The sequence below is a fragment of the Trichogramma pretiosum genome, unplaced genomic scaffold (genome assembly GCF_000599845.2).
Source record: "Trichogramma pretiosum strain Unisexual culture from Peru unplaced genomic scaffold, Tpre_2.0 scaffold50, whole genome shotgun sequence".
NCBI lineage: Eukaryota > Metazoa > Arthropoda > Insecta > Hymenoptera > Trichogrammatidae > Trichogramma > Trichogramma pretiosum.
Genome location: NW_019640807.1, coordinates 225568 through 248549, shown reverse-complemented (window position 1 = coordinate 248549; position 22982 = coordinate 225568). Strand labels below are relative to the sequence as shown.

General features: G+C 42.6%; 1 protein-coding gene across 4 annotated transcripts in view; it reads left to right on the top strand.

The window, feature by feature from the left end:
* The window catches only part of LOC106655043 (mushroom body large-type Kenyon cell-specific protein 1), a 67161-nt gene that overhangs the window by 22661 nt on the left and 21518 nt on the right, over positions 1-22982 (top strand). For all 4 annotated transcript variants that reach the window (XM_023460621.1, XM_014375229.2, XM_023460623.1 and 1 more), the window contains exons 2-3: positions 6473-6668; positions 7078-7295. In XM_023460621.1, coding sequence (XP_023316389.1) covers positions 7202-7295 — 94 coding nt within the window. In that variant the 5' untranslated portion in view covers positions 6473-6668; positions 7078-7201. The remainder of the gene's footprint in view (positions 1-6472; positions 6669-7077; positions 7296-22982) is intronic.

Sequence of the window (22982 nt, the reverse complement as noted above, 5' to 3'; positions counted from 1 at the left end):
GAATACCCTCGCTTTTACTTTTCATTTTTTGATGAAATATTTTCGTATAGATTAACAGAAATGAATGACATGTTTTGTTTAATGAAACCTATAGTTCAACTTGGATTGTAAATTGCTGCTGTCTTTTTAAATTACACTTCCATAGTATGTGGTTGAAAGCTCCAAATAATTATACAAGTGACAAAACAAATTGTGGTTTTTCGAGGCAAAAACATCGCACTTGAAAGTTTCTCGGCGCCTTCTGCAAAATACGATATCTGCCGATACGCCCGACATAAAATTCACCTTATAATGAATTATAAACGAGCTTGAATTGCCGCCGATCGATTCTTTACCTACACACATGTGGACTGTCGTGAGTAAAAACACATACATACACGTGCATGCACTTGCACGTATGTGTAACGAAAGCAAAATTCAATTTTCTCTTCGGCAATGCGTGGGAGGCATTAAAAAACCTCATCATCAGAATCGTCAAAGTCACACGCGTTATCGCAGAAAATTAAATGAAAACGCTTGGCAGTGGCGACCATGACTGAATTGATCGCTGCATAAAATAATATTTTCCTGAAGCCCAGAAGATTAATCGAGCTTTTGAAAAAATAGGTGCGTTTGAACTAATGTAAACCTTGTGCCGTCTAAGTGCTATACGTGAAGGTATTAGTGAGTTTGCAATCGTTCCAATGACATCATAAATGTTCACTTATAAAATACGAAACGCCTGGGCGCGCGCGCGTATGTGTGTGTATGTGTGTGTTTGGGAAAGAGAGCGGTGGTGAAGAGAGGGAACGTATAGACAAGATAAAGTATGCAATTACACGAGTAGACGAATTTTGAAAGCATTTCCGTTCTAGCAAGCCCCTCGTTCCATCATCCCATTAATTTCAACTGCACGCACACACTTCTTACTCCCAAAATAACTTGATTATGTGCGAGCGACGAGTCTTGTCAGTTTCGATCTCTCTCTTTCTCTCTCTCTCTCTCTCTTTGATAAGCTGAGCTTTTTCGACGTCACTTACAGATTTTGTGAATCACAAATGAGCCTCCGACGTTCGTAACAGAAATGATCGATTTATCGAGCTAATTAGTCAATTTATTCGTGCAGATGAAATACATTTAAGCGCGCGCTACGTCTCCTTTTCGTGCTCAGTTGCGCGCGCTATACGTCGCAGGACAGCGAGAGCAGCAGCTAGTAGTGTATATAGGCAGTAAAAAAAAACAAAATATTCGTGAATAGATGGAGAGGCAAAAAGTACAGACGCGCGCGCACACGCACACATACACACAATGTAATATATAATTCTCGCTGAACTCAATCAACTCTCGGCAAAGCACTCTGTGAATCAGATAAAAAAACAAAAAGTCAACTACGCGCTCACGAAGCTGTCCATACCCATCTGCGAGCGTGGGTGAAAAAAACAACATTTGTACACGGCGAAAGGGTGTATACCATATAGATTCGCTGTTTTCGCGCGCGTCACGAAATGCTTAATAAAACATTAAGCCCCAATGTACTACACATATTCACAGACACACACGCACACAGATAAACGATTGCCCGGGAGGACACCCACACTTACACACTTGCTTAGTGATACAAAGTTATACTACAATGAAATTGCAATGTAAGCAGCGGCAGCATATAGGTACCTCTATATACTATACATATAAATGTACATGTAAATGTGTGTGTGTGTGTGTGTGTGAATATTTGTGTGTGCGCGTACGTGTATGTATATGTATTGCTTCAAATAGACGCCCTAACCAACAGTTGGTCGATGCATTATATCGCATGGCACTGGGCGTGCAGCAGATAGTACTAAAAGGAAATTGGCAGCCTCGTAGCAGTAGCAGTGGTAGTCGTCGTCGACGACGGAATCGATTTTGGCCCTCCTTCTATTATCGTGCACGTACACGTACTCTTAGTCTGAAGACCTATAGCGAAGATATCGCTCTAGAGCTTCCTACCATACAATATTTACCTAGACTCAATGTATTTTTTTTTCTTTCTTTTTTCTTTTTTTTTTTTTTTTAGTCAAGTAGATAAAAATAAACATTCGAAAACAACCCAGCCTTAGATATTGGCGCTTTCCGGTACCTAAAGCGAATGTCAGTGGATTCTAGACCATTTTATAGTCAGTCTAAAATTTTCGTCACAGTTCCAGCATTGTTTTATCGCCTAAAAATGTTTAAAGCCGACTTTTATGTTTTTAATAACGTACTGTTGGTGGCAGATAGTGAACTCATTTCAAATTATTGCATTATTTTATTCTCAAATACAATACAATTTTTTATGAACGTCTGAAAAAAAATCCAATTGTCTAAATTTTTCCAATCATTATTAAATATTCAATAACCATAAATGTAATTATTGGTAATCGATCAAAGTGTACAATAAATCGAATTTCAAATTGTTTACACCCTTATGCGCTCATGAAAATTACAACACAAGCTTGACCTGTCGCTAAATTTCAAATTAATCATTATAACCTACTTATTCGGCAATTCAGTGAAAAATAATATTATAGGAATAAATTCGCTCCAAAAAATCGACGAGATTAAATAGTTCCGACCTATTTGGTCAAATAGACTTTTCAGCTCATTAGCGAGAGGTGGCGTCACTTTGCAAAAGAGACGTTCATAATTCCAAAGCTCCAGAGGAAGTTTGGTTTAGAGGAGCTAAAATGTAGGACAACTAATAATCTAATATCTCTGCTGACGACGATGCTCTATGTATGCGTGTAAGCAGAGCAGTATTGATTTTTCGTCGCAGGAAATCGATGTGTAGGAAATTAGGGTTATTGCATACATCCATACCATCTCTCTCTTACTTTCTGCCAGTATGTATTTTTGTACCTTTATAATGCAACGAGCCAAACGAACTGGGTATAGCGTGCCAGGCAGCTTTTACATGGCATATTTTTATATACACATCTATCTCCCACACACGATAAGCCTGATAAAAAGCGAACGGTATAAAAAACGCATGTAGTCATTTGTCTCATTCTTGTAAATATTTAATCAACTACTATAAGTATTCGCCCGTATGCAGACCGGTGGTCTTTTGTTAAAAAAAATTCACGTGTAATAACATTCCACGCAGTTGCTTTGGTCGTCGATCGTTAAAGCCATTTGTTCAATTTTGCACTGGTTTTGCTTTTTTATTAGTGCGAAAGTCAAATCAATGAAATGGACAAGCCGTACGTCAGACCAAAAAAGTGCCCGAGCTTAAACGATATAAAATAAGACTCGATTCGTATAACAATTTGCTAGTCTGGCAAAACATATTATATTCTGCTTGGCGGTGGCTGTAGAAACTACTGGCGCTCATATGAGTGTATACATGTACGCAAACGGGTGTGATGCGAGTCGACTGCTTTCATTAATCATCAAACATACATCAAATTAGTTTCAACTCTCGTTTCACTCGACTCTCTCTCTCTCTCTCTCCCTCCCTCTTTCTCTCTCAGTCTTTCGCCCCGCTTAAATACCTATGGCGTTAGTTGGAATTCGCTCGTTATCTCGTTGCGCTTCTCTCTCTCTCTCTCTCTCTCTCTCTCTCTCTCTCTCTCTCTTTCGCGTTAGCACGTTCAAGTAACGCCGACTTATATCATGTAGGTGCGCACGAGTATACACACGTAGCCGCGCGCGTGTTTATGTATACACATGTACTCACGCACTTATTTTCATAGTGCTCGAACTGTGCGCAGTATTGGAGTAGTGCCAGCAGTACCAGAAGTAATAGTAGTACTACTAAAAGCGAGCTTGCGAGTCGAGAGGAAGAGAATCAAGGGAGTAGAAGCTCAAATTCAAAATTAACGTCTGGTTAACCGATGAGTTGCTTATTACCCAGCTGTTCTCCGTTCCCCCTCAACCTAACCTGCTGCAGCGCTGAGTATAATGTTCGAATGAAGTAAGCCATTCCAGAGCCTGGAGATATTTCTATTTCTCTAAAGGCTTTATCATACGTATATAGTAATTGTGGCGATTATATCTTGTCTAGATACGAGCGCGAGTACGAACAAACATCTGCATGTACGCTCGCACAAAGCTCATATGATGTGCTACGCGTTCGTTAATTAGCGGATCGATTCAATTTTAAACGAGCACAACGAAGGAAATGAATATTCACCTTAATGTAATTTTTTGACTGAAACAGTATTTGAACGTTATTCTAAAAAGGTCAAAGGAAGTTTGGGTATATAGTTAAAAATTATTGGAGGCGGGAGTCAGGATTAGGTAAAGTAGGCTATGAATCCATCAAGAAGCTGTATTAGAATCTGATTCGGAATCTACAGAGCCAATTGCGATAAGTAGCGAGAGGACATGCTGCAGCAGCAGCAGCTCGAGATCAGGCTCCTTTGAGAGAATCTGGCCTGCATTAGCAGCAGCAACAGTTTTGTGCGAGCCAGCCGAGTGCTGAATCATCGCGCGCGTTCAACCAAAACCGGGAATCAGGAGAGTGTAAGAGGCTCCGCGTGCGCACACAGCTAGTGTAAGTCGAGCTTACAGTTGCTGCGCGTTGCGAAAAAAAGCTTCGGAGCGGTCTGTGTACGGCTTTGGCCAAAAGGCAGTCCGGAGGAACGAAAAGATAGCCTCGAGCCGACTATGGTCGAGACAGAAGCGGCAGCCTTGCCTTGGCGCGTATGCGTAGCTTGGCGAGCCGAGCAAAGGCGAAGGGACGAGGGAGGCAGTGGCGGTGTCGGTGGTGGCGGCGGCGGCGGCTACGGCGGCGCGAGCTTGCGCGGATGGATGAAAGGACGCGTTCAACTCGCCAGCTACTAACTATTGATCGCCAATTCTTTTTCCTCCTGTTGCATATTAGGCGGCTACCCGCACCACGATTTTTTCCTCCCCGACTCGCTTACTCACTCGCGCGCCTTGCTCAATGAGTATGTGTGTAAGTGTATGTGTGTTGTGTATGTATTTGTACGTGTCTACGGCAAGCACATATATACACACACAGCCATCCTCTCTCACCCTCCCTTCTATTCCTCTTCGTTCGTCATCGTCGTGTAGTCGTGCGCGCGTTGTTTCTCCTCTTTCTCTATATAGCGTATCCAACGCAGAAAGAGAAAGAGACAGACTGTGCGACTACTGCCTCCCCTACACGCGCCTTCTTACCTGCTACGCTGCGAGAGCTTTTTTCAGATGCGTGTATATTTGTGTATACGTCTGACGAGTATGTGTGCGTGCAACTTCTATTCGCACATGCATACTTAGTTACGCACACATTGTACCTAAAGCATGCATAAGGAGGCAATGTTTCATTCCGAGTATTATACCGAGAGCAGCTACGCCGCTATATACGGGTAAGGGTGGGGCCAAAGCTGGGCTCCTTTTCCGAAGCTTCTTTATGGACTGTGCTGCGGAAAAGTAGCGGAAAAGTATTTTGCCGTAACCCTGTTGCGTCGCAGCTGTGTCATCTTGTGGGGCACGATTCTTTCTCGCTTGCTCTGCAGTTCTTCGACAGAAATTTTCACAGACTAGCTGTAATTATGAACTTCACCCTGCCTTTCATATAAATGCAATTTATTCTCCAAATGCGTAAAATTAAAAAACAAATTATGAATCACTCGATTCTGTTGGAATAACTTTTGAGAATTTCGGCGGCAGCGATCGCAGTAGATTGTAATAGAGGCAGGTTGCAAGCTTCCAAACGATTATCACACACTCGATGAAGAGATTTTCCAGGCCGCTGACTGCGAAACGAAACTTACCGTGTCAATATTTTGCCTGGGATACGAGCAGGAGTTTACATTATATCGCGTACGCGCGGCTTGATCCGGCGACAGAGGTCTGTTTTTCCGGCGAAAAAGCAGCAATAACGGCAGGCCGTCGCTTTAATTCGATTCGTCATGTGATGCTTTAGCTGGAAAATCCATGCAAACGGGAGGGCTTTTACCACTCGTCCACCGTGTACGGCAGCAGCAGTAGCAGCACGCGAGTACTTTCGTCAGTGCGGTCAACTTGTTGCAGTGCGCGCAGCAGTATATACGTACGATGTATAGCTGTATACGCTCGGCAGTTCGCACACGGGATGCCTGCCGCTACTAGCTGAATCGCTCTCCTCTCGCGTTTTCTCCTCTCTGCGTGTCGTACACCTATATATACTGCTGGCAGCGTCCATGTAGTGCACACTCTCGAAAATCGCATTTTCGCCTGCATACACGCGCCACTGCTCGTCAAGGTCGTCGTGCACGGCTTTCCTTCTCCCTCTGAGCTCTGTGTACGCAATTCCAATCTTTTGCCTGTACGTGCCCACGTCCTTCTTCGTATTCACGCGTGCCATTTGGCTCTTCTATTTTATTGCTAACGTCTATCTGTATTGGCTTATTGAACCGTCTCGACTCTCGAGTATTTTCATAAAGTAAGGCAAATCACCGTGAAAAATTAATTGCACCTGGAAAAAAAATCATTTTATTTTAAAATAAAAGTTTATATTTGACCTTTTATATGTTTTCTGTTACAGAAATAACGGTGAAAAATGTACAAGTTCATCGAAGCGAGACGAAATCTTTGGCACAAACTTCACTAGAAGACACCGTGTAAAGTAATCACGAAACATCCGAGCTAGTGAGTCCCAAAGACACGTTCAGTTTGCCTTAGACGTCGCTTACAGTCCGAGCTGTTGACGGACCACAGAGCAACTCTCGGAGATCCTTGAGGTAAGTAACACCTGTAACTTTGACTACGAACCCTTGGGCTTTCCTTTACTTCCCATTGTTTAATTCAAAATTCTAATTTAGATTTTCAGACCTTTATGGTCGAGTGGATGATTATATTCGCAATCTTTTACACATAGAATAACTAAATTTTAGTCCAATAAACGGGATTACATTAGTTTTAGATTTTTGAATTTTTATTATTTTCTACTGTATCCACTTTGAATTTGAATGGATGGACAAAAGTTATCAATTAGTTCAAAAGTTTTCCAATTAATCATTTTAAATTCATCAGCTATCGCATCGTCATATCGAAAAATGATGTGAGAGTTTAGCATATCATAACGTAAATCTTAGACCCGCAACGGTAATGAGGTAATGATGCAAAATGGCAATGTCGCATATGTTATAGGTGCAGGCGAAGGAACAAGAGGAAAGTACTCTTGTCGCTACAAATAAGGCTGCGTAAGGGGGAGTCCTTGACTGCACCCAAAGCCAGCCAGGACACATCATCATCTTAAGATGTGATTTCAAAAATGGCGGATTGTCCCTATGCCCGCTGCATACAGGAACGTAAACATATTCGTCGGGAGCTGCTGCGATGGACAAAGAATATGGTCTTCGTAGTAGGTGAGTTACGCGTTTGCTTCAGCGTTTACGGTGTACGTAGTCTCATAGTCGCGGGTTTTTTCATCATATCGAGAAAGCATACGAGAGCGCACATATCAAACGACAGGCAACTCGGTCAAAGTTGAAATAATTTATTAATGAACTGCGCTAAAGTCACGATTCAATTAAAGCGGTATTATAGAACGCGAGTGATAGGTGTACAGCGCAATTTGGTTTATATCGAAAATAAATCGAAGAAAAGAGAATAAGTAGGGAGGTGGTGGTGTGTAGGTATTATATAGGACTAGGCATTGAAGCGAGGGCGAGCCACGCTGCTGCGACTTCTAACCTGGCAGATACGAGAGCAAAGTATAGAAATCTGGGTCATTCAATTTATTGCATTAGGTTCTTTTCGTCCGTGGCCGCTGCCGCCGCTGCTGTGGTGGTAGTGACTTCATGCGGTGCGGCAGTGCAACGGCGAGTTTCCGCTAGCCACACGATGTTTTATTGATTTTCTACTACTCGCACTCCGGGACCTCTCTCTCTCTCTCTCTTTCTATTACATGTACACTCACACCTACAGCATTCGTGTATATAACGCTCCAAAATGTTTACAGTCGAAAAGACATGAAGCCTTACGAGCACTTGTTTTTGTTCATCCGTTGCGTCACCTGGTCCTACACGAAGCGTTATCGAAATTCATACCTCACAACGTGACAGGCGCAAGGAATAGCTTTTTCTCGTGTAATAACACTATTTTATAATAAGTACAATGCTTATTATGTATCATGTTGGAGAAAGAGTGAGGACAAGGGGGAAGGAGCAAAGAGGAACAAAGACAAAAGGGCAAAGTTACCAATGAATAACACAAACCTGCTGTTCTTTGAAAATTAAACTTTGCATTATTTACATCAAAAAGTTTCGAATACGCTACAAGCTCCTCGCGCCCTTCCTTCTTCTATACATGTTCGCTACGTCAAAGCGAGTTTATTATTATTTTAAAAATTATCATGAAACACTTTAGGTTGTGTGCAAGATGCGTTTCTAAGAAAGAAATTCAATTTCATCGAATTTAATTTTATTTATTTTTCTCGTAATATTTTATTGACACAATCACGCGGCGCAAGAATCAAAATTTTCTCTTTCTCGTCGTAAATGCGCCAAAGTGTTAAAAGAAACCATTTTGTTCTCTTATAATAACTTGAAGAGGCCAAAATTACCTCAATCGTTTTTTAGTTCCTTAAAAGCCTTTGATGCAAGCACAAGTGTTAAAGCTCTTGAAAAAAGCTCGCTCGTCGTATTTTTTTCGAGGTTAAAGCTCATTGAATACGAAACAGGAATCAATGCGAATTAATCCTTTTCATAAAAGCACAAAATTCTTTACTTTTGTGCAAAGACTGTGCAGTTTAAATCAACTCTATTAGTAGATGCAGTTTTAAGAAATTAACATTTTCAATGTATGAGTGATGAATCCATTAAAATACAAATAAAATACTTTACTAAAGCAATTATCGTAGGTACGTAGAACAGTTTGTCCTCTGAACATTGCAGTAATGAAATAATTTGCAGGTGTGTCGCGTCGAAAACGTCGAGACAAAACTAATTTTTTTATTCGTTTGTAAAAGTGTGAAAGAGCACATTTCACAAAGGATTAATTCTACCCGCTATATATTGGCGTGCATCCTGCGGGCTCGTGTATTCTTTATATAAAACGAAAAAAGCTTTCGCAATGCTCTCTCTCTTACACACACTCTGGCATACGAACTTCCAATAAACCAATCCACTATATATTCTCATTGGTGCACACATACGCGCGCAAGCGTACCCGAACTTGCAAGCTGCATTCTACTGATTGTGAGAGACCTGTTGCCCAAATCCTGCCGGCTTGACGATATACACATTTACTCTCTCTCTCTCTCTCTCTCTCTCTCTCTCTCTCTCTCTCTCTCTCTATTACTTCCAACTATATCACTCACTCTTTTGCTCACTTCATCGTATTTTTCATTAACTTGGCCTCTAAATCAATTCTTTCATGATGAACTTGAGTAAATAGTGTGGAATGTAAAGTAGTGAATAAGGTATGGCAAATTTTTTATTAAATTGAATAGCTAGAAAAATCCCTTTGTTGGCAAGGAAATCTTGTTGTTTTTAATGACACACATATTTTCTTAAATTTTTTCAGCTTGCACGTAAGTGTATGTTTTGCGATTCTTACAAAAAAAATGTTTACAGGGTCATTTAGGCTTCGATTTAAAACCAAAAAACTATTCTTAATGATCTATACTGAAAATTCAATTCAGAAATAAAATGTCCATTTTTATTTGTCAATAGATGTAAGAAGAAAAAAAATAAAAACCCAATCGAATGTAGGATGCATATGCATTCAATAAATATTCACGTGGCTCGATGTAGCTCGCAATTAACTTTCAAAAATCCAATCAGTTTGCCTCGCTGGAAATACCGCTTATGTATGCAGGGTGAACGCGAAAAACTAATAAAAAAGTAGTCTCAATCTCTCCCTTTTCTCTCTGCTCTCGCTTCTTACTCCTCTCTTCTCGTTCGCTCCAGCTTTGGCGCGAGTTACGTAGCAGCGTGCTCGACGCGACGTCTAGAAGCAACGGCACAGTAACAGCGGCAGCAGCAGCACAATCAATCGATCGCAATCCGCGCCCATCCTCGCATCCTCGAGCTCACGTACACGCACCCTCACACGTAAGCACGCGTATCTGCCCGGCGCTATACAGACTTATATTCCACCTGGAGCTTGCATCGATGAAATAGTGGTAGTAACAGGCAATCGTATACACGAAAGCGCGACCGAAAATTCTCCTCTTCTTTCTCCTGACTCGGCTATTCTTGGCTTGAGTCTCGCGGCGTGGCATGAGGGGTGGAACGCGAGAAGCGCAACAGCGTCCGACGAAATTTCCTACATACCCGCGCGTGTCCTCCCTTGGCCTCTCTCTCTCTCTCTCTCTTTCTCTCACCCTCCTTGCGCTCCTGCTACCGCTAGCTATATTTATATACTCTGCACACTTGGAGCAGAAAGGGTAAATCTGCCCCCTTCCCCTCTCCTTCTCGGGAGCCCACCCCGCTTCCTTCATCCCTTCTCCGAGTAGCTTTGCAAACTCTGTACTCTTCTAACCCCTAGATCGAAAGGAGGTACATACATTTCTTCCTCTTTTACTACTATATCCTACTTCCCCTCTCAAGCCGACTGTTGTTACGCTTACGTCAGCCGCTCCTTTTTCTCTCATCTGTACATGTATTTTAGCAACTCAACGTATATTCATCACTTATCTCTGTATTGAAATTGAGCAACCACGATTTCTCGACTACAAAAATGTTGCTGAAACTTTTTCGTCAGTTTTTCTCGTATAATCGATTTATTAATTATTGAGGCTATTTTATCAGAAATAAAAATCATCAAAGTTTTATGTAGTTACAGAAACGTTGATATTTTGCGAGATTTCAGAGTTTTGCCAAGATTAAAGAATACTTGCTTACAAAAGAATAATTAAAAAGGCTTGTTTTAATTTGAAAAGTGCATCGGACGAACGGAGGTCCCGAAACAATTAGTCGTGCGATCCGAACACGTACACTATGCACGAAACACAAGAGCACGCATATCGCGGCCGACGCATGCAACTGCTGCGCTGAAAGTCATCGTAGTGAACTTTTATGTAGTTCGCACGCAAGAAAAGCTCCTCTGCTCGTGGCCCCCCTCCACGTGGCGGCGTCTTTCTGACCCCTGTCCTCCCCTCTAGCTCCCCTTCCTCCCTCGCGCGTCTCTCTTCTCGGTGTATCTGCGTGTGTTGACCGCGACGACGCGGCGGACTCTCTCACTGACACGCACATGCACTTACGCCGCACCCGAAAGCTATAGCCTCCTTTTATTCGTCTTCTTAACTTTATAACGCCAAGTTAGCCTCCCCCTACTTTTTCTGCACATACTTTAGACTTCCCCTTATTCCTCTAGCAGTCGGGCAAGCACACGGCTACGCTCGTACTTCATCTTTTTCTCGCTCTTTTGCTGTGTTGGTGCGCGCGTACACATTCGCGCCCACACATCGACGTTTTCTTTTCTCCTCGCTCTCTTTCTATCTATTAATTCTCTTGCCCCGTGGCCCCTTACCTCTTTCTCTCCCCTTTTGCCCCTCGTCCTCCCCGCCCTCCTGCGCATGAGTTTTTATATCTCTGGTCTTTATTACACTGCAAGTCGTAACGTTTCCGCCATAACTGACACTGAGAGATTTGACGTTTTTTTCAAAAGCGTTAGATTATTCTTCAGATCTCTAGGAGAATTGAGATTTTAAATATTTCTTCGTAAAAAAGCTCGTTTATCCATAGCAGCACGATCGTAAATTTCGGTCGAGTTCAGATAACAAGACAAATTATAAAGGCTCCACAGGGCCCTGTGGACAAAAGTTTTTTGCTGGAGAAAAATGATCGAATCGATACTCGAGTCGTCGAGCATAAGTATAGACTTGTAAAACTACTGGCTTCCCCCTCTGTGTATGCAGAAAAAAATTGGAGTCGAACCTACAGCTAAGAGAAGTGCAGTTCAATCACGGCCGCGCAAACCTATATATATTCGTATAGTCGTGCGCATGTGTACGTGCACGTATACTCGCGCTTATACACAGACGAAAGTTATTCGTAAATAAGACGACTCACGTATGTATATAGTCGAGCACGAGCTATATATACAGCGACGCGAGTGAATGGCCTGTGTGTGCCATAATGCTATGAATAATTCAGTCGTTGAATCTTCGCATGTCAGAAGCAAGTACCTACACATCTCTTTTTCTTCCGAGTTGAGCATATATATGTGTACGTTACGTACATATCGTACCTGCAGCTACGGCTACGGCTGAAATTCATTTCCCAGAAGAAAAAAATTAGTCCCTAAAATAAGTTTCTCCTCGGGCTTGGGAAACGGCTCGAGTCTTCCTATACTCGAGCTTTGCTTCACATTGGTCATGTACGGTATACGGCGCATTATCGATTGCTGCCGCTATTTCGTCGAAATTGGAGAACCTTCGCACCTCTATCGTTGATGCAACCGAGAAATATGTCTAGTAAAAAATGAACATAGCGAGGCCCCGATCTGCCTCTTCCCCACTTTTCTCCTTCCTTCTTTTCTCTAACGCTTTGATATATCTTTATTTTCTTCTTCCTCTTTTTTTCTTTCTTTAGCGCATGGTGTATTCTTATTTTTCATTATGCAAATTATATCTGAGAGTGTCTTTTTCCCCGATGCTTCGTTTGAGATGAGATAATTTGACAATCTAATCAAAGAAACGCCAAAAAACTCATTTTATTGGCCGTGTAAATTTGGACCTGGCTATAAGCTTCCTGAATTTTCGGTCGTTGTTCTGTGCATGCACGTATGCGTGTGTATGTGTGGGTGGGTGAAAAAAAGAAAGTAAGTCAGTGCAGTTGTATTAGAAAAATTTCCTTCGATCGATTGGCTCGCGTGCAAGTTATTTGCGTGTGGGTGCGCCTCTAGCCAGTACATACATTACGAATACCAAAACATATCATCTCTCTATTCACATACATATTATACACGAAACTACTACACCAGAGAGGTGGTGGCTTAAATAAAAAAAATCTAGCGTGGGAGAATTAAAGCAGACACTAAATGGTTTTAGCGAGCTGTATAATATAGATGATACTCGGAGCTGTATAGGAGCGATCGTGTGCACGAGCTGCGAGCTGCCAGCAGTAGTTGTTGGTATTATGCAGATAGAATTTTCGGCTCTATAAAAGCCAGAGAAAGAGAGAGAGAGAGAGAGAGAGAGAGAGTAGAGAGAGGCCCGCTTTATACCTGTTGCGCTTCGCCCTCGCTCGTCTCATGCTCGTTCGTTGGCTGTGTGCGCATATAAATATACGTACATATAGCGCCACACTAGTACTAGTGGTGGTAGTAGCTGCAGTAGTATTAGTCGTACTATTGCAAGCTCTAGCTCGACTTAATGGTTTCATTGTTGGCAGCTTTTTGGCTCGCTCCTCTCTCTCTCTCTCTCTCTCTCTCTCTCTTTCTCTATTTTTCTCTCACTTGCTCTGTGTGTGCAAGCTTTTTAACTTTCCATTTATTCTTTTTTATACAATTCGTTCCGCCCGGCGTTTTACATGGCTTGAAAAATTGCGATTATCCACACATACGCTTTTAAAGCCCAAAAACTTGGATAAAAATAAATCTCAACATAAATTTTATTATAATTAGTATTCAGAACACTTTAACTCGTGAAAATTCTGTCATTTATATGAAGATCTATTGTAGATGGTTGCAGGATTGAAAATTGATCCGCTAAAAGAAACAAAAGAAGAAATGAAATGGATCATAAAGAAGTGCAATCGTTCGCGTAACAACATTAACGCGCGATAACAAAAATACGCCGTTAAAAAATAGCATCTGGAAAAGTTTTTTGAAATATTCTTCGCACGAATATAGGAGGTGCTGCAGCATACGTACACAGCAGTTTTCCATACATAATATCGCTCTCAACCGCGCGCAATACGCAATAAAACACGGCCATAAAATCTTATAAAGCTCGATAGGAATAGAGCAAAAAAATTTACTCTTTCGAGTTGAAAAAAAGCATTCCTCGGTCCTTTTAGCTGGGAGTAAAAAACGACTATGCCACTACGTCACAATCTCGAAAATTAGATCCAAGACTAATCCCAGGGCGACTCTTGATCGCGCGAGTGTATACAGTCTTTTTTCTGCTCTTCTCCAACACTGAACTCGACTTTGGAGCTTTATATAAGGCAATAAAAGACGTGAACTGAAAGGCTTACTCATATACGCTCGAAAGAAAGGTTGGAAGGGAACAGGGGGAGAAAGAGAGGGAGAGAGATAAGATTTCCGGCTGTGCGCGACCTCACACTCTTGCAACTTATACCTTTTATCTTTTGCACACTTTCCTCTTGCGTACGCGTCGTTATTCGACTTGAGGGACGACGACGCACTGTGTATGTACTGTAGAGACAGAAGAGAGAGAGAGAGACGCAAAGAGTCTGTATAGCCTTCCAAAAAACCATCATATTTTTAACGACCCATGCTTTCCGCGGAGTGGCCCTTCGAGCCGTAAATTTTACCTTCCACCATCTTTTTTTTCCTTTACCTCTAGCATCCTCTTTTTCACTGTCTCCCCCTCGAACTCTACTGCCAATATAGCTGCAGGTGTGCGTGCTGTATACGGAAAGGGAGTACTTTTAACGATACTCGATGCCTACGTGAGCGAGAAATCCATATTTGAGAGTCAAAAAATTACACTTTTGATTGATCCAATCGCTTGAGCCATGTCAAACTATAAATTATGTAGACGAGACGAGTCATTAACGATTCCTGGCAATTGCTTCTGAGAAAGTGCCGAGTAATATTTTTACTTATTCAAGGGCGTTAATTTATCATCGACCTATATCCACACTGCTTAATTACGGATAGTTGCTTATCATAAGTTGGCAATGACTGTGCCAATTTACATCGGAGAAAAGTTCTGAGAAGAAGAAATAGCGCGCGAAAGAGTCACCAATAAAAATCATTATCGATATTTAAAGAAGTAAAGTACGTTGGCGAAGGGTTAGGGGGTTGGGAAGCATAACTCGCAAGCCATTCAATTAGCCGAAATCCCCAGTGCGCACGAGAGCGAATATAAGCGGAAAGTAATAACATCTCGCGCAATATCGATCTGGTCTTGCCATAGAGCTATATTGGCATTGGCGCATTATACTACTGAACGCAGTACATGTCTCTCGGCTTCTCTCTCCCTCTCTTTATTGGTTCACGCAGGCACGTACATTCTAAATATTATGTATTTCTGTAGATGTGCGCAGATATAAAGACAACAAGACAATCGTTGTAGCGAGTCTCGAGGCAGCTTCTTGGCTGTGTCGACTGCGCGTTTTGCCAGAAAAAAGAAAGGCTCGCAGAGGAGCGCGGGAGGTGAGCGCGTTCAGGCTCGAGGTGCAGAGCGAGATGGACCGTATCCAGGGGTACGAAACACGAGAGCTCGAGTTAGCCGAAAGTTGTATTGCCTTGGCGTATACGCACCCCACCTTATCTTCAGCGAGCAGGCGTGCACGAAAAAAGGTGAGAAATGTACAGCAGCAGCTACTGCTGCTGCTGCGAGGTCCACGCAAAGAGGTGCCTACGCCCTTTTCCTCGCGAATCGTTAAGAGAGCTCCAGAGGTGTAAAAAAACGTAGCGAGAGCGGCAACAATAAAAATCCGCTGGGCCTCCGCTTTACCGTAAGGAAAAATCGCGCACCCGTCGTCTCGTGTAGCTAGGCTACCCTCCGCGGGCTACGAGCTTGCAGCTGCTGAAAGAGGGAAACGAGGCAGCGGCACGAGGCAAGAGGGAGGAGAAGGAGCGAGAAAGAGAGAAGAAAGAGCAGGGAGGTGAGGAGGAGCGCGGGAGGGAGGCCAGATCCCCCTTTTAAGCTTCTTCCTTGTTGGCGAAATAGGAACCGGTAGGGTGCGTAATGAAACGATATTGAGTAGCCCGTTTGCAAGTGGGAGTCGGCGGAGTCGGAGGTTGGAGAGGGATAGCGCTGCTGGATCGTCTTCGTGGCGCGTCCGTGTAGTTACACACCCCGCCGTGGCGCTGTCGATTGAACTCGCTTCGGAGGGGAAGGGGAGAGCCAACGAGAGGAACATGTGTGCGTGCATGTGCGCGCGTGCACTGAAAAAAAGAGGGAACCAAAAGAGAGCTCCCGCGCGCGCGCCCGAGAGGGTTAAATTGACGAAAATGATGAGCGCGCGCGAGCGGAGGTGGCAGGGCGCGCGAGTAGAGGATGCCAGAGACGACGCGGGAGGGCGCCCGAACAAAGGAGGCGGAAAAAGAAGGAGAAAGGACAACGACGACGTCCACGGACTCTCTGGACCCCACCGTTAAAAATTTTTCCTCGCTCTCTTTTTCTCTCTCTCTCTCTCTCTCTCTCTCTCTCTCTCTCTCTCTCTCTCTCTCTACGTATCGTATTTAGGGGTGTGTGCGCGCACCCGTATACGAATACAAACACATATACACACATACACCCACAACCCACACCCACAAATATATGAGTACGCGCGTGGGAGGCTGCGATGCGCGCTGCAAGACGAACCTTTTCGCAGTCGTCGTCAGGTGAGAGTGTGTGCGTGAAGGCAGTGTTGATGTCCGTCCGGCGTTTTTTCTTGCGCGGTGCCATGAGCGCCACTCGCGCCTTACAACTTTTCCCAGCTCGCCCGAAAAAATTAGCTAAGCTCGTTCTACCGGCGCGTTAATGTTCGTATTTCAAATTACAACAATAAATCATAACATTTACAATATTATTAACTAGTGCTGATGAAAGTCGAGTGATATCAGTTCTGTGCAGTTGGCAGTTTCTGCTCCGACTAAATGATCGAAGGATTTAGATGTGAGTTTTTCATTTTAAATTTAATTTTGCCTCGAGTAAATTTTAAAAATTTCCAATGACTCTGCGGTTACTATAATGACTCACTGAAAATGTATTACTTGAAATTCTCTAGTCTTCACGGGTATCGGATGATTTTGTACAATCTCTCGAGAAAAAAAAGTCAGCGAAAAATTTAATCGATTCTCTCTTAAGCTGTATTATCTTGCATTTTAGACGAAAGCCCTCTCGGTGCATGTGACCATAGATAAGCTCATCGTCACGTGATACATATGCAGCAACGATGTATGAGACACACGAGACACTCGAATATGGAGTGACATCGATGATTTTAAATTTTTCGCAATATACTTACGATCAAAGTCAATTTTTCTGATTAAAAAGATTGCAAGCTCAGGTGCGTGACAAATGTAGTTGAGCCAAAATTGCCTATGAGAAAACTTGAAAACATGAACATGAACTCCGGTTCTCAACATTACTTGTTTCATCCGGTATGTATCTCTATCCATTCATTCTCATCTTTTCTTTTGTCCATCCTAAATACCTATTAGCTGCGCGATATGAAAATATTGTGCATATAATGTATCTGCGTACACAGCTCCATTTCTCTTTTTCTTCGACTGTGCACCCTTCCCTCTCGAGTTTCGTGTTTGTTTCGACTTGTTTACTCTATTTTCAAGGTAATTACTTGTGGGGGCGGGCAAAGGAACTACATTTTTGCATGAGCAAATATTTATTATTTGCAGTCGGTTGATTCGAGTGTCTCGTTCGTTCTGGCGATAAACGCCGAAACACGGTAGAAAGCATCAAATTTTCACTTTTGTATGCAAAACCTCACACGGCTGAGCGCGCGCTGTACAGCAAAGAGCTTAATTTCATGATTTCCACAATGTGATGTAGCATTATAAAACGTTAAAGCTTTGGCTCTCTTTCTCTCGATCTGTATTCTCGTACACATTTTGTTGGCGCCCGGAAAATGAATATTTGCTTTCGTAATTATAATTTACTCTGCCATTCTTTTTCTGACCCATCCGGTTTGTGTGACAATTTAAATCCGGTGGTTGGTCGGATTTTTAGGGTACACACGTAGCATAAAGTCCGAGTAATTTCTTCTTGTAACGAATTCTTTCAAATGTCAGACAAAATAATATAATTAATTAAAGAGACAGCCAGTCTTGGGCTATGAAATATCATCCTAGACTATTTCATTGTCTGAATAGCGAAGTATATAGGAGCTCGATGCATGCCTGAATTCAATATTGAAGACTGAAACTGGACCAGTCCGGTCTATGGCACTGCGATAAACGCAGATAAATGTATATGCGCCAGTATTAAGTTGGATCTGTGCAAACTGCGCTTGCATATATGTACGGTGCACACGTGGCCCCACACTCGAAGTCAACATATATTGCTTTCCAACGTGCATGTGTATGAGTGTGCATTTATATAGAATATCTAGTTCTGCATATCGCAAATGGCTTGTGCGAATCTCTCGCGATATAGACATATAATATGTACAGTTGAAGCAAAGCTGCTGCTGCCGCTGCTTCTTCTTCGTTGTTTGACGCGAGGCACGTCTTTGTGGATTCTTTTGAAGCCTCCGGAGTTTTGCACTATGAGCCGCGCTTAGTAAAAAAACGCCTCTTCGTCGCTACCCATCGTCGTCGTCGTCGTCATGATGTACGTATATGTGTATATAGTACTAGAAGCTACACTAGCACTTGACTGCTGCGTTGCCTTGACTCGTGCGCGCCATAGTTTTTTTCTTTTTCAAGTAGTTTAACTTTAGCTCTGTGTTTATACAAAACAAAAGTAAAGCAGAAGGGCTGTTTATACTCAAGAGTAGCCAATTTGACGGTAATATTACGGCTTTGGTTGACGCTCGCGAGATTAAATTGTAAAACGCTTTGAGCAAAGCTGCCGCTGCTGTCGCTGATGCTCATGTCAGAGTTGATTGAAACGAGCCTCTGCCTGATCTCGCCACAAAAGTGTAATTCTCTTTTGTTTTTTTCCTTCTCCGAGATAGGCACATCGCATATCCTCGCTAATTTTCAAATTGCCACCTAATCGTCGTGAAACTTGTTGAACAAACTACTTGAGACGGGTTCAAATTTTTCATTTATTTCTCGTGCAATCAACGACGATAATTTTTCCAATAAATTTTTCATCTCTTTTCAAAATTGTTTCTTCGTCTCGAATCCATCGATAATGGTCAGGGAGAGAGGAGTGTCGATCTGAGATCCTATAGCGGGGAATCGGCAGTCAGTGGCACATTCGAGCCTGCGATTCTCGCACCGGCGTCGTCCTTGCATTCCCGCGTAACTTGCTCTCGACTTTTCTCTCATTTTCTCACTTGTGCTCGCCTATTTCTCCTGCTGCGCAGCGAATTTCTTGCCACGTTGTCGACGACGTCGACTCACACGTACGGGACACTCACACTTTTGCTCTCGCGCGCTCCCAGCTAGCCGATAGTAGTGGCAGCGGCAGCAGCAGACTGTTGCGCATCCCGCATGTTTATATATACGCGCACATATCTACATGCACAGAGAGGGAAAAGCTCGGTAAATTGAACTGCAGTAAATTTTCGTTTTACCTATTCCGCTGACCTGTCCTCGCGCCAAAGTCTCATAGCGTGTTTGTGCAGCGGAATTCTAGCAATTTTATTTATGGAAAAGTTTCAATTCAAAACTCTCTCGTGCCTTCACGGATTGAAAAAATTATCTGCTCGACGAGTTTCTCGGAATATCTCTCGAACGGCCGTAGATGTAATGTCCATACACGTGTGTAGACTCGTCGAATTGGTATGATATTATACTTTCTCGTATTTGGCTGATGAGTGCGTCGACAAATATCCTTACGAATCACAACATGATATTACTCGCAATTGCAATTGTCAGGGCGCCACATCTTTACGAATTTCGAGACCCCTCTCGATCTTGAATTCCTTCCTCTGACGAAAGCTCAGCGTAATTTAAACTGATGCGACGATTCATTGCAAGCGAGAGTCGCCTGTGCCGTAGCTTTATACTGATTTTAGACTCTTGGCGCGACGGAGAACATATTTGCATGAATTATAATAACGTCTATTGCAATGTAATGATCAGGGATAGAACGATGAGGTAATCTTGTGGACGCTTTGAGCGATAAAAAGTCAAGAATGATAAATAGGTCAGCTTAAGTAATGATCAAAAGCGTCAGATTTCCGTCGAGCTCAGCATGCCGAATCTACGATCCAATGACTGTAGCGCTATTCGGCCAAAAGTGCACGCGACGATTTCATGATTTTGTAAAATTGGATGATAGCTACTGGCTATGGCACGAGCTCTGAATGGGTTAGTAAAAATTCAACAATTTCGACGCGATTTGGCGAGGCGAAAATGATGATAGCTGAATGTATGGCGACGAACACACGCACGCACACATTCAAGCCGATAGAAACTAGACTGCAACCAATTTCAGTCAATTAACACCACTCAAAAAGTTACTTTGGCAGCTCACAGATATAAGTCGTGCACATACCGTGTACGTATAAAAGGTTTATATCAACCTCGCTATGTACGTATGTTGGTATGTGTGTGGAGTGGACAATGCAGCACACGCTGCGAGTTTATTGATACCTGTTAACATCATCAAACGTGTGCACTCTTGGAGTCGTAACGAAATTTATGGCTAAATGATATTTTGAAGGACGTGTCGATGAATTACTCGTTCACGTTCATTCTTTTATACGTACACACATTCACGTGCACGTAGTCATCGTTCTTTTGTTGTTTATTCACTGGCACAGTGAAACATCAAGGCCTACGGAAGATTTCCTCTGGAAGCTATGACGAAACTTTTTCGATAATTTTTTTTATTCAATCTCGCACTGCTTTGGAAAATAAAATTCAAAAATAGTGCAACTGCGAGACAATGGATCATAACGTGTGCCTAGCTCAAAGTAGAGATAATAATTGTTCAATGTAATGCTTGCGTTGGCCATTAATCGATAATTTATACGTTTCTTTACACAACCTTGACGGAAATTCAATTGTAAATGCATCCAACAAAAAATGTAATAAATTATGTAGTTGGTAAATTCGTTTAAAAACTTACTCGCTGCATCAAGGTCCGATTAATCAAATTTCGAAAACTTCAAGTAGCGCGAAGCAAGCAAATAAATTATGTGCAAAAAAACATAATAATTTTTGTCGCCCCGTTCGTTGTCGTCGAATCGAATTACAGGCTTCCGACTGCTTCGCTGAAATTTTATTTGGCTTGAAGAACATTACGATCGCGACTAGATACAGCTCGCATTTATCGTTTGTGGATTGCGAAATTGTAGGAAAAATCAATGCGAGGCCGCCACTCCAACGCCATCGACATCGAATAGCAATTAGGCAGTGGGGGAAGACGAAGTATTAGAGAAGACACGAAATCCATTCGATATTTTAAGACCTGAGACGATAGAAACTCTCTGTGGTAATTTAGCAAAAATAAATTTCATCGCTGTTAGTGCCACAAAATCTATGAATTACAATGACGCAGCCTCTAATTGAATTTTGCCACGTCATTGGATTTTATTTTTGTTAGCAGCTTTTTAACGAAATATATGTACTCAATTGATTTTCAATCGCTAATTTGATTCAAAAACTTATTAATTGATACGGATCGCTGTATAAAATTCTTATCCAGCATCGTTTCCACGAGTGAACGTTCCTGACATGGGTCTTGTCCTCATAATGTGACTCTTGTTTCATCTTCAACATGATAAAAAAGTGACGAAAAATTGACAAAGGGGAGGTACGTTACGGATCAAAATTATGTCGGTCTCACCTCGAGCTCCTCGAGTTTTTGACTCACAAACTTTGATACGAGCGTAAGAGAATAATGTAACGAAGGACACTAGGAATTAGGAGGGGATCGCACGAGCGGAGCATCATACTAAAAAATATTATATTCGCACGGCTCCTAGTTTCGGACAAAGAACAGCCTTGTCCTCACTACACGGACTCAAATCACACAAATATAATGGACGCGAAGAGGCCCCTCCTTCTTTTTTTCTCGCGGTGCTTCGGCGAGTGCGGGCGGGCGTATTTACTAACTGCATAAAAGCATGTCTCGCTCATTGGATGCTTGTGTATGTATGGGAGCCATTGCGCAAAGTGAAAAAAAAATTATAGCCTTTTTCCGTGCACGTATTCGCTTCGAATGTGTACCTGCATTTGAAATATTACCATCGCGAGCTCACACGAAAGGGAGAGAGAGAGAGAACGATTATTTCAGCGGTCAAAATACCAAATCTATCATCTAGAGCCGAAAGTAGAAAAACAATCTCGAACGTGAATCGAAAATGTCGTACGTACGATCGCGAGCCGAATGTCAGCAAAAACTATACATCACGTGCGCGGACAATCGCGCGCATCAAATCTTAATTGCAGACAACTCGGCGCGCATCAGCGAACTCCGTGGGCTTCGCACTCGCTGTAGCGCAGATATCTAATCACCGCCGCAGCCGCACAGCTCGGCCAGTATGATCGTGTACGCTATTGCGAGTCATTATAGTCGCGGCTCGTCGTCCTATCTCGCTGTGCTTCTTGCGCACACATGTGGCACGCACACACGTATATAATCAAACATATGTACAAAAGTATTTCCAACGCATCACCCGATGCAGCGGCGGCGATGCGGCTATACAACGTCGTCGTTTCAATAATAGCGTCATCGCAGGCGAAAAATCACGCGCTGCGCACTGGTACCTGCCTTGAGCCTTTCTTCGCGCCGTTTCCCATCGACCTGTGCGAGCGCCTCCATAGATTCGCTGTAAAATTTACCTTGGGCTACACTCCGTACGTCGTGCACTTGTCGCCTATAACGTATACCTACCTAACTACCAACGGCGAATTCTTGCGATTGCGAAAATCGACTTGCGAAAGAAGATAGGCTCTGCGATAATATAACATGCGAATTTACTGACGCTTTTATTATACTCGGTGTCATGACAATCGTTGACTTGTTTCCATGACTCCTTTTTCATGGCCTTTTTTTTGCTTTTCTTATGGCTACGTATACATTTATGCTTATATTTTTTATTCGACAAATGCTAAAAATATCTTTTACAACATTCGGCACTTTAGAGATGTAACATTTTTTTTTTAATTTGTCGCGAAAAATATTTTTTCTCTTCTCGCTCGAGTACCAAGCTCTGAAAATGGCGCAGTAAGAAAAATAAAATGCAAAGAAAATTGCTGAGCGCGCGCCTGACTGAGGGAGACAGTACTAGTCCTCCGAGACTTTTAATGAATCCAATAACTCTTCGTGGCTACAG